Here is a 12,048-nt window from a genome sequence, read left to right as displayed (position 1 = left end):
CACAGTTAGAGTACTGCATCCAGTACTGGGCGCTGCACTTCAAAAGGGATGTGGCCAGCCTGGAGAGGGTTCAGAGGAGGGCCACCCACTTGGCGAGAGGGCAGCAGGACAGGCCCTACGAGGAGAGACTGAGGGACCTGAACCTGTTCAGCCTCAGCAAGAGGAGGCTGAGGGGGGACCTGGTGGCTGCCTACAAACTCATCAGGGGAGATCAACAGCAAATAGCTAGAGCCCTTTTCTCCCCAGCACCACCTGGGATGATGAGGAACAATGGTCATAAGCTGATGGAGAATAGGTTTAGGTTAGAGAACAGAAGACAATATTTTACAGTTAGGGTGGCCAAAATCTGGAACCAGCTTCCCAGGGAAGTGGTCCTTGCCCCTACCTTGGGCAAATTCAAGAGGAGGTTGGATGATCGCCTGTCTGGGGTCTTGTGAACCCAGCATTCATTCCTGCCTGTGGCAGGGGGTCAGGCTAGATGGTCTGTTCAGGTCCCTCCTAACCCTAGCTACTATGAAACTATGAAGAATACATTTATTTTGGTCTTTGAAAACTGTCTATCCAATGCAATATTTCTTAACTTTGTAAAAGAATAGAAGGGAGCATTTAATTAGAGCATTTGAAATTCAATAGAAGTTGAGCCCTGCTTATTGTTGCCTTTGCCTTCTGTATTACTGCCTTATGATTTTCCAAGAATATCAAAAACTGTAGAATATCTAGGAAAATGAGATTTTCTAGGGAACTGTTATGTGTCAGTATAATGTTTCTTCAGGTTAGGTAACGGAGAACTTTTTTTTGGAAGTGAAAATAATATGCCACCAGCACAGTATTTTTTTTAAATTGAGTCTGATGATTATATTTAAAATTTCAGAGGGATGAAGCAAAATGTCCAGCTTTTCCAAATGCTTGCACTTGCACACAGGACAGCGTTGGACCCCAAGGACCTCCTGGACCTGCTGTAAGGGACTATTAGTATAGTTATTTTATGGTTTTTGTGTTTACTAAAGTGAGCCAATATTTGCTAGTGCAGGTGGAAACCAAACAAGCATATGCACAATGATTGTCTTAGACATCCCTATCTTACAGAACACTAGCTATTTGTGTCGTAGAGTTCTTTTGCTAAGCAGAAGTGTTAGCCATCTAATATATGCAATAGCATGGGGTTTTGTCAAATGGACAATCATAATAATAGGAGGAGTCAGGATTACTAGATTTATGTTTTTAAATAACTGTTTTCTTGATTAAACTTTGAGTACCTTTGTAACTTAAAACATAAGCCAGATTCTGTTACACTTACTTATCTGAATAATACCAGACTCTTGCTTAGTTCTCCTGAAGTCAGTCTGATTAGCTACGCTGTGTAAGGTTGGCATAATTAGATCCTATAGAAGCCAAATCTTCCTCCATTTGTTTGCACTTTGTATCACAGGTGTCTATAGAGGATGTTTAATTGCTTGATTTTTATATGGCATTTAGTGTCAAAGCTCTGAGGAAATGTCATAGGCATACATTGGGCACTGAGAGACGTGTAGTTCCCTATTCCCAACAGATGTTGGGTCCGAGGGATTGGGAGATGAGCTGCAGTTTAGAGTTGCTGTGTCTTTGCAGCTGCTCTCCCCCTAGCCCTGCCCTTTTCTCCTTCAAGGTCCTGTGCTGTCTTTGGAATGGTGGGGTGTGGGGAGAAAGGGAGCTTGTTCTGGGGGTTGCCCAGCTGGTGCTGGGGGGTGGGCAGGTGGATTGGAGCCCCTTCAGGGGCCAGTTGGGCAGCCGCCAGAATGAGCTCCCTCCTCTCCCTTCCCCCTCCCATTCCGAAGACAGTGTGGGGAGCAGAGCTTGGCTTTACCAACCAACCCTGCTCCCGGCTGTGTGGACAGACGTTAATGAAGGTGCTCTGCATATAATGAGGATTCAGATTGTCAGCTGATTGGACATTTTTAAAGAACTCTGCAGCTGTGGGCTTCTGTCAGTGCACAGCTGTAGAGCGCTTTCAGTGGCTGATAGCGTGACAAACTGTCACATCTCTCAGCACCACTGTCATGTCTGTCAGTACATTATGCAGCAGTAGGAGGTGAAGTAGATAAATTTGCTCTGCACTAACCTTCTCTTGGTTAGATTTAGGGAAGCTCTGTGCTTTTTCTGCACAGGTCTCTCCAAGACAGGAACATGTAAATGAGGAGATGATGCACAAGAGTTAGTTTTTCCAGAACAGTTCCCTGCAGATCTCTATTTCATTTTACATTGGGGCTGCAGAGTGGCTGCAGTTAGACCCACACAATTTGGGAAGGAAGAGTGTGAAATCCTGCCTCAATGAGAACCAATGGAAGTTGTGCTCTTGCCAGACAATGCAAGTCAAAATGTCACCCAAAGAGTAGGATTATTTTCCCTGTCAGGTTGGGCAAGGAAAATTATGAATAGTGGTATGTCTGGGTTCTGCAAATTGGTGTGTGTGTGTGTACATGTGCATGCGCATGTGTGCATGTGTGACAGAGAGAGAGAGCTAACTTCAACCCAGTAGCTCTTTCTTCTCTCTATTTTGATGCCATCATAAGCTAGGAGTTCAGTAATTAGTTTTACAAACATCCTTCCTCTCAACTGTAACAGTAAGCTAGAAGTAAACACATCCCAGTGTCTTCATGGAGTTCTGTGTCTCCCAGTCTCCATCCTGGATTCCAGATGGGATGGAGTTGGTTGACCTAATATAATCATTAAGGAGAAAGGGCTTGTAACCTTTGTCTCTGTAGAACTGGGATGGGCCCAAAAATGTTGTGCCATTTTTTTCAAAGATAAATAACAATGTTCATTATAACTAAAAATAGAATTTGCAAAGTCTTATACTTTCATTTGCTATTTCCTATAAATAAAGTTCCATTATGTCTGAGATCACTCTGAGTGAGGTATGCTGTTTCTCAAGACAGATAATACATACAGCAAAACCATACTAGTCACCATAGTTTTTCCCATATAATAAAATCCTGATATTGGATTAGCACATCAATATTTAACTGTGTTGAAAGTGAGCCAGGACTGTGGTCAATTTGCATTCTGTCTCTACGAAGATCCAAATTCTTTACTGGAAACATAGCTGGTCCATGTTAGTCAGCAGCTAAGATCTGGACTTGCTTCTTTTGTATTTCTATGTTTTTAAAATTTTCTCCAAATAGCTGTGGTGATTATTATTATTAAGATTGTAAGAGATTTTCAATAAGACTAACTTGGAAATTTGTTCCTACAACATTTGGTTGTTATTTTGAGCAGTCTTTCAGTGCTATTTTATATTAGTTTTGTAAATAAACTCGAACTATCAAAAGTATTGGATAATAAAACAAAAAACTGGGAAACTGCAAGGTGGTCTGTGGAGAGGAGAGAGCTTCATGATTCAGCTCAAGTCTATAGTCAGAGTACAACTTGGCCTCCTAAGAGGTGTACAAACTAGGTGTCATCATGAAAGCCTTCAAAAAGTTCTGGTTCCACAGGCTGAATTGCAGAGAGCCATGACTGGGCAGCATGGCCCAAATGGAAATCTTAGGTAACAAGTACCTGAGTGCAAAGAGAAGTGACAATTTTTGCCTGATCTGGCCCCTAAAAGTACTCTACAGCCACAAGTACACAGCTGAAGATGCTTTAAAAGGGCCTGATCCTGTGCCACTCTGAACCCTCATTATATACATTAAAGCTCCAATTTATCTGCACCACCTTCCAGCACCGACTGGGCAACCCGTAGAACAAGGTCCCTCTGCTCCCTTTCTCCCCTCCCATTCTGAAGACAGCGCTGGGGCTGGGAGGGGGGAGAGACGGGGCTAGGGGAGGGCGGCTGCAGACTTGCAGCTGCTCTAAACTGCAGCTTGATCCCCCAACCCCTAGGACCCAACAGTGAGCATCTGTTGGGTCTGGGGGAGTGCGATAACTCATGGCACTTCCTGCGTACAGCAGGGAGCTGCATTTCTCTCTGCACCCTAAATTACTTAAGACCTACTAGTAAGGCAAGAGATTAGGCCATTTCACCAAAGATTCCATCTCTTTCAAGGCAATAAGACTCCCCACTCCCAAAATGCTTCACTTTATTAGATGGATGCCAATTCATTTTCTTCCTCCTTGTCCATAGAGTACAATCTTAGGGTAGTACCAACACTGGTGGCTGTGTGGTAGTTTTTTGCCTACCACGTGGGAGATCCAAGTTCAAGTCCCAGCTGTGGTGACTTGGGGTGAGTGCAGTGACAGGGAGAACTTCTCTGGTCTTTCATTGAGGCTCATGGGTCCCACAGTCTATCAAAAGTTACTCTTAGAAGTAGAAAACTCACTTACATAAATTTCTGTTTTTCTAAATATCCTCCTGAGTTCTTTTGGCTCACTGAGAATTATTTTATTATTTGGGGCCTGGTGTGGCCCTTTTTCTTGCCTTAATGTTCATTGCAGCACCATGCATACAGCGTTCTGCTTATTTCAAAGATTTGTGTGTGGTCAAAACTTTGGTACAGTTGGCTTTACCATGGAATAATGCTAAGAAGTTTTAAATAAAAAATCCTTAAAAACCACCTTGAATACAAAAAAAAAGCTTGAATGCAAATAAGAAATCATCCATAGATTGGATTGTATTAACCATGGTCTCAACAGGGACTATGGATTCTGATCTCATTACCTGAACTAGCAGTTACATGAAGTCCCTCTAGGTGTTAACCACCTTTTTCATACCAATTGTTAATCTATCCAGTTATGTTGGAAGTGTGCTCTTTCCCTCCATCAGTACACAAACCTATTTTCTTTTCAACTGTATGTTTTAGGGTGGTCCAGGAGCTAAAGGTCCTAGAGGTGAAAGGGGTTTGAATGGACCAACTGTAAGTATCTCTGGGAAATGCATCCATAATTTTATGTGCCCATCTCCATGAATATTGTATATTAAAGTCTACAGGGACCTAATATGTACAGCTATGAGATTGTATACATTTTATGAACAGGAATATGGTATATGGCGTGTATATATAGCACATTAAGAAACAGAACATATATTTCATCTGTTTTTTCTTGGATCTCAAAGTCCTGTGCCTTTAGCATAGGAGAACTTCAGACCATGTGCATCAGAGTGGGAATGCTAACTCTGCAGCATGGCTCCCCTTACCTTGGGAAGCTTTGTACAAATGGGGAAAGCAAGCAAGCCTCTTCTCTCTGTGATAGACTCTCCTCCATACATAGTAGATAGTAGTGCCTTCATTTATGCTACCAAATGTATAGAATGTATCAGCCTGATCCTGCAGTCTTACTCCAGTAACATCTATTTACTACAAAAGAAGCATTGATCTCCCTGCAGTAGAAATGCTGAGTGAATGAGGATTTGCAGGAATTCCATGTTACTGGAAGTATATACGCTTATCCCCACGCTCCAGGGTTTCCCATGTACATGTGCATACCGAGCTTTTGGAAGAGAATGCAGTCTAATGTCTTTTTTTATTCTGTTTTTTTAAGGGACCAGTTGGTCCTCGTGGTGACATAGGTCCACCAGGTCCTCAAGGTCCCCCAGGTCCGCAGGGTCCCAATGGGCTTTCAATTCCAGGAGAACCTGTGAGTAGCCATTCTGAATGAGTGAGTGAATTTGGAAACAGAAACACTCTGACATTATGGTAGTGGTTTCCATAAGCCTTTACCTACTATGTTTCATTATTTCTTTCTTTCTTTTCTTATTCATTATTCATTGTTTTTCCTTTCAGCTCTTTACTATTTAAGTTGGTCACTTTTAACAAATATTGTAGTTTTACGATACATGAGAATAAAAGTACATGAGAATAAAAATTAAATTCACATAGGATCTTTATAAAGAGACAGAATGGAAGGATTTGTAAGATAGTGTAGATTTTTTTGGTATAAAGTCGAAGGAAAAGCTTCATTAGGATGGCTCATGGATGCTAAACATCTTGAAAAGCTAAATACATTCCTTATATTTGTGGAATGTAATTAATATTTTTGTTTTGTCTAATTCAATTTGAAAGACTTTGAAAAATGAAAACACCAAAAAACATTCTACCTGGAATTTGTCATCAGATTAGTTTTTAGTAACAAGAAGCTCTAATGTTAATTCTGAGTCGTATAATTTTATTTGTAATACCAACTAGTGATTTATATTTATTCATCAATTTTGTTTATTAATGTTGAAGCACTTGATTGCATCACTCTTTCAAGTACCATGAAAAGCTGTTAGAAAAGCTGTTAATGCTGTTCCTGTTACCAGGCAGGCCAGTATGGAAAATACCTGTTTTCATGTTTTCTGAAATGGCTAGACTTTGCTTTTAAAATGCAGCCCCCTAGTATGTCTGGTATGAAGAGAGGGTGCGGAAATGCCCCACCTCATCTTGTGTATACTCAGCTCTTAGAAGAGACCATGGATTAGCATCTTTTTTATTCTGTTTTTTAAGAAGTTTACAGGTTATTTTTCTTAGGTAATCATGATGTCATATACCTGAGCAGACCTGTGAGGTCTTTCAAAGACTTTCCCCTAAGTGGACCAAAATCCATTGACTAAATATAGAAAGATGATGGGATAAGGAGAAACCGTTATCTAGTTCTGTTCTCCTGGCAGAGGCTAGCATTGTGGCTGTACTGTTGAACAGTCTTTGCACTCCAGGATAAAACTGTATCTAAAGTTCTGTGTAGGGGTATAATTAGATGGGGTAAAATTCCTTTTGCCCTCTTTTTTCCCTTGTTTGTTCATGTGGGACCAGATAGATTTTGTTTTAAGATAGGGGTATTAAACTGTAAAAAAGGTTGTTGATTTAGTTTTGTGGCTCTGGTTGACAGCTATGATATTAATTTACAGGTATTTCTATAAACCTTGTTAGTAAAATGTCAACTGGAATTCATGCATCTTGAAAATGCATAAATTCTGGCTGAGAGTGATTATTTTTCTTGTAGTAATGCAATCTCCTGTGAACAGCTACTTGGTCATATCACTTATGCAATATGTAATGTATTGTGATTTAAATATTCATTTAGTGTTCTTGTAAGAAATATGGAATGTTCATTTATGTCAGACACTTTGCTACTGTAATTTAGATTCTAAGTACTATTTATAATGATTATAGGGTCGCCCAGGAATGAAAGGTGATGCTGGACAGCCAGGGTTATCAGGCCGATCGGTAAGTTAATTTTTATAATGCGATTCTCTTTTAAATCTACAGCAATGTATAGGTCCTCTTCATACCTTTGCCACTAACATTAATGGAAGCTAATGTTCCCTATATGCTGCTTAGGAAATGTATTAGGTTTGCGTATGGCAATTTGAAATCTAGGGAATATTAAACCATTTAAGGGATTTGGAAGTATCCGCTTATCCCTATGCTTCTGGGTTTGGAAACGATATTAAATACATCTTGTTTTCAGTTGTTCAGGTTTATTGGTGCAGTGGATATTTTGAAACTATAATTTATCTTGACAACAGTGCACCATATTTGTACTGTCCATTCATGGTCCTTAATCTTCCCATGGAGTGACATAAATGGTGCCCTGTGTATGAAACTAGGGGTGCACCAATAGAGATACTTTGGGGCGATACCAATGGCTGATTTTTAATGAGCCATATCAGCTGATACCAATACGATTACCAATATGCAGTCCGACAGCTTGGAGACTAGTGTTGGGCTGGTAAGTCTGTTGTGGGGGAAGTGGTGGTCAGGAGGAATGGGATGTGGGAGGCAGATTGAGGCCCCCACAGTGAGGGAGGAAGTGGGGCTGAGGCTGGGGCTGGAGCAGCCACCTCACAATTCTTTGTAGCCCCCCAGTAGTCCCCATCCCAGCGTCACTGCTGCTCACCCTGAGTACAGCCTGGGCCAACATCCCCACCAGGAAGAGCCTGGCATCGCCTCTGGCCTCAGCCTGCAGTGGCAGCCCACCCTTGCCCCACATGCAGATCTGGGTGCACATGTCCCCCCCCATGCCTTCCTGGGGTGCATGCACCAGTGGGAGCTGTGCCCCCCCGGTAACCCTTATAGCTCCATCTCATGCCCTGCCCCGCCCCACCTTGACTGGTCAGCTCCTGCCCCAGCCCCAGCCCCACTCCCTCCCTCACCATGGGGGCCTCAACCTGCCCCCTCACGCTCCTTCCTTCCCCCCCTTGCCCCTTCCCTCTGTCTACCCCTTCCTCCACAATAGACTCCCCCCCTCCCCCCATTGCTGGTCTCCATGCTCTCAGGCTGATTGCCTATACTCTCAATTTTCCTTATATCAGTGCTGAACCAATATGAGACCAATATATATTGGTGCACCTCTATATAAAACAGAGGTCAGTAAACTGAGATGCCTGGGGATCTCGTTTTCTTTACCTGTTCAATTGATCATGACTGTGAAGAATAAATATTCAGAAGGTATAAAATGTCTGGTAGGAAATTACCCAGGACTGAAAGGGGGGGCAGGGGAGAAATAGAGCAGATGGCATGAAGGGTTTTTTCATCTCTAATTTCTGTAATTTTGGTTCTGACTCTGCAAGGCACTGAGCACCTTCTGGAGATGGTGAGTGCTCTTAGTTCTCATCAGGCATTCTGGGTGCTTGATGGGGGAGGAGGGAGAAAGTGTTTTAACTAGAGCAGTTCTTGGAGAGTTGCTCTAATTAAAATGTTGCAGCACCATGTGTATTAGGTCCCTGTGCATTTTTAAATAGCCATTAGATGCTTTAAGTGCCCCAGTGGACATTTTTAAACATGCAGGGGCTTATGCACATGATGCTGCAGCAACGCTAGAGTGTTCTAATTAGAATGCAGATCAGAATCAGTTAATTGAGTCTGCTTCAATATGTTCAAATTAGAATGCATTGGAGCATGTGTATAGGCACCCTCTGTGATTAACTTCAGTACTTGTTTTTTGACACAGAAGCTTCAATAAAAGAGACAGTCTGAACAGTGCAAGATGTGGAAGCGGATCATTAAAAACAGGAGAGGAAAAGAATAGTGTAAATGTGAAAAAGGGGTAGTAAAAGGAAGTTGTAACTCGTGCTTCATCAGAGCCACGCATTTGAGAGAAGACTGTCTCATAAGCAGAGTTCTATACCAAGTGTTTACTGAGTGGCTAACGTCTGCAAGCCATGTTTCAGAAGGCTATAAAAATAGTTCTGTTTTATGGTTTATGGTTCCTTTTAAAACTTTTTAAAATAGGAAAAATACAGTAGACCAGAGAATAAAGGTAAAGCATTTTCCTTTGTATGGTTAAAATGTAGCTGATCTTTGGGAATAGTTTATTTATGTGTTTTATTTGTATGGCCAAAACACAGTATCAGATTAATTTGGATGCTGTAACATATTCCATTGTACAGGAATATTCCATTGTAGAGGAGTGTTTAGACATCAGAGGTATCTGTTCTGGCTTGTATGAATTTGCTTCTTTTTTTTCCCCATAGGGAACCCCGGGTTTACCCGGTCCACCTGGCCCAATGGGACCTCCAGGTGAAAGGGTAAGGTTTCTTCAGTTTATAGTGCTGTTGCCCAGGCTCTGCTCCACAGCGCATGTGAAGCTATAGCATAGCTTTCTGTTGCTCAGTGCCCTTTAGGAAGAAATTCTTTGCCCAGAGCCCCATTGGATTAAGGGAAGATACCTGGTGGGGACTGGGAGGAAACCTCCCTTTTTGTGCTGAGGTTACTCCAGTTCACTAAGTAGCCTCTGTGATTCCCACATTCCCAGAAAGAATTGGAGAAGAATCCGCTTACTGTGATCTGTGAATACCTGCTTGTCTGATGTTCTTCCTTCTATTCAGTCGTGCCATCCTTACCCACTCCTCCCCACAACTGAGTTGGGCATAACCAAGGGGCAGGCACACTCCTTCAGAATCTGCCACTTCCATCATTAAGGCAGGACTTGCCTCTCGATGCTTGACCTCAGTTTAGATGGCATTTCTTGATTGCATTAAGCAACTGCTTCTGTTATCATTTTAGAAGCTTATTTTTCTGTTCTCTAGGTAAAACACTCTAGTGGATTTGCTCCATATGTCAAAAGGGTCTGCTTACACTTTCCTATTGCCTTTTGATTTGTGATAGCAGCAAAGGGGCAAAGATCTCATTTCAAACAAAACTTTTTTGAAGTGAGAACTCAATGGTTTCACGGAGAGGAATAAACTGTGCTGACCAGTGTGCTGATAAAAGAAAAGGTGATTCATTTGAGGGACAAGAATATTTCTGTCATGACAGGGAAAAATAGGATAATAGATCCTACCTCTATTCACTGACCTAGTTGTTGTGATTGCTCCATTTAGTAGTATAGGACCCTCATGCTTACACTGCCATGTGGGGCATTAGGGGAAATTGTTGGCTGAATAGGCCCCTCTCTACTTCATGTGTCATGACTCATCTCCTCAGTTAGTCTAGGTCAAACCTGTGATTCCACCTCAGGGAAGGGAACAGTGGATTTCTGGTCCTATTTTGGCTGCCATTGGAAAGAAGGTACTTCAGGCTCAATGAGTCAGCAGCTCCTGAGGCTCTTTTAATATGGGGGGAAACTGTTGTTCCACAGGGATATTTAACTGGCATTAACAGCAGCACAATTTGCTTGTAACTGACATGTTATGTTAGTGGTTTTGAGACGTTTTTCAACACACTGGTATTCGTATGAAGATCATAGTTATATGTAGCTTTATGTTTGTAAAGGTAAATTAATATAGTCCTAGGCCTGCCCATATTAATCAGTAATTATTTTAATTACTTTAATAGGGTTTCACAGGAAAAGATGGTCCCACAGGACCCAGAGGCCCACCAGGACCAGGAGTAAGTATAATCTTGTATCCATTATGCTGTGAAATAAGATATATGTAGCTTCTGCGTTCTCTCTCAAAACACAGAAACCGATTCTTTGAAGCCTCTATTTGAGGGAAATTTGCCATTGAAACTCTTGCTAAGTGGATAACTTCTAGCAGCATAAAACTGTGTGTACTGATGCTACTAGGCTTTGATTCTGCTTAGTAGCAGTTTCATACTAGTTTGAAACTCTTGACTTCTGCCAGTGTAAATAAGAGCAGAAAGGGTCACCTGGCTATACTTTAGCGAAAATTAATTATGAACTTTGCATATTGTGATCAGATCCACTGAAACTCTAAAGTACATATTCCTTAGTTGCTGCTGGGTTATAAAGAAGAGAGAGAAACAGATCCTGTGATTACACAAAGAAAGTAAGAAAAAACAGTAAAGAGAATACTGGAGTAGTCCTGGCTATTTTAAAATGGTTAACTTTGCTGCATATCAGAATATATTTGTAACTAGGTTGGATACTGTATTCGTCTTTGATTTGTTCACATTTATCTAAAATCACTAGACTGAATTTTGTTGTCCCATTGACATGTTTTTTTTGTGCCAACCACAGAACTGCCACACAAAGTTATAGGGCCAGATTATCTGACCTTCACACAGGAGATGCTCATGAAAATGAGTCCTAAGGCATGTGGGAACTTTTCAACATCCCTCTAGGCCATTCTCTGCATCTTTAAATACCTAAATTTTTTTGAAATATGGCCTTATGTAAAAAACAAGATCTTGAGTACAGATGAATTATTTTTCTGAAAGGCAGTTTATTTTGTAAAACTGAACTATATGTGCCGGAAAAAGTAAAGATGTAAGTAATTTTCCCTAAGATGTTGCTTGACACTTAAAGATATGGCAGATTTCTGAACCACAATCAGCCAGTTACACTCAGACTACCATGTTTTTTCTAGCATTCCTTTTGTTTTTTTATTTTAGGGTAACCCAGGCGTTCCAGGAGTAGCTGGTCCAAGTGGAAAACCAGGGAAACCAGGAGATCGCGGGTCACCAGTAAGATAATGATACCTTTGAAGCTTCAATACACTCAGACTGTTGATAAACATGAGCCTTATCCCAGCTTTAGAATATTAGTGTCAGTTGTGCCAGTCACCGTGGTTAATATATTGAAGCTGAGCTAAGACCGCAATCCTCATTTCAGACAATTTCGCTTTTTCAGTACATCTTTTTGTTCAGTTTAATAGCTGCGGCTGGAAATTGTGGTTACTGGTTTCCACTAAAAAGAGTGCAGACTGTACGTGCCAAGACAGATATTTCTACACTGTGTAAACATCAA

General features: G+C 41.4%; 1 protein-coding gene across 4 annotated transcripts in view; it reads left to right on the top strand.

Moving 5' to 3' along the window:
- Positions 1-12,048, top strand: part of COL12A1 (collagen type XII alpha 1 chain) — a 133,896-nt gene that overhangs the window by 103,175 nt on the left and 18,673 nt on the right. For all 4 annotated transcript variants that reach the window (XM_006262249.4, XM_059731248.1, XM_014596676.3 and 1 more), the window contains 7 exons: positions 872-958; positions 4,779-4,832; positions 5,458-5,553; positions 7,068-7,121; positions 9,371-9,424; positions 10,674-10,727; positions 11,694-11,765. In XM_006262249.4, the coding sequence (XP_006262311.2) occupies positions 872-958; positions 4,779-4,832; positions 5,458-5,553; positions 7,068-7,121; positions 9,371-9,424; positions 10,674-10,727; positions 11,694-11,765 (471 nt within the window). The remainder of the gene's footprint in view (positions 1-871; positions 959-4,778; positions 4,833-5,457; positions 5,554-7,067; positions 7,122-9,370; positions 9,425-10,673; positions 10,728-11,693; positions 11,766-12,048) is intronic.

Source organism: Alligator mississippiensis, chromosome 1 (assembly GCF_030867095.1).
Source record: "Alligator mississippiensis isolate rAllMis1 chromosome 1, rAllMis1, whole genome shotgun sequence".
Lineage (NCBI taxonomy): Eukaryota > Metazoa > Chordata > Crocodylia > Alligatoridae > Alligator > Alligator mississippiensis.
Note: the sequence above shows the minus strand (reverse complement) of the source record. Positions and strands in the feature narration are given on the sequence as shown.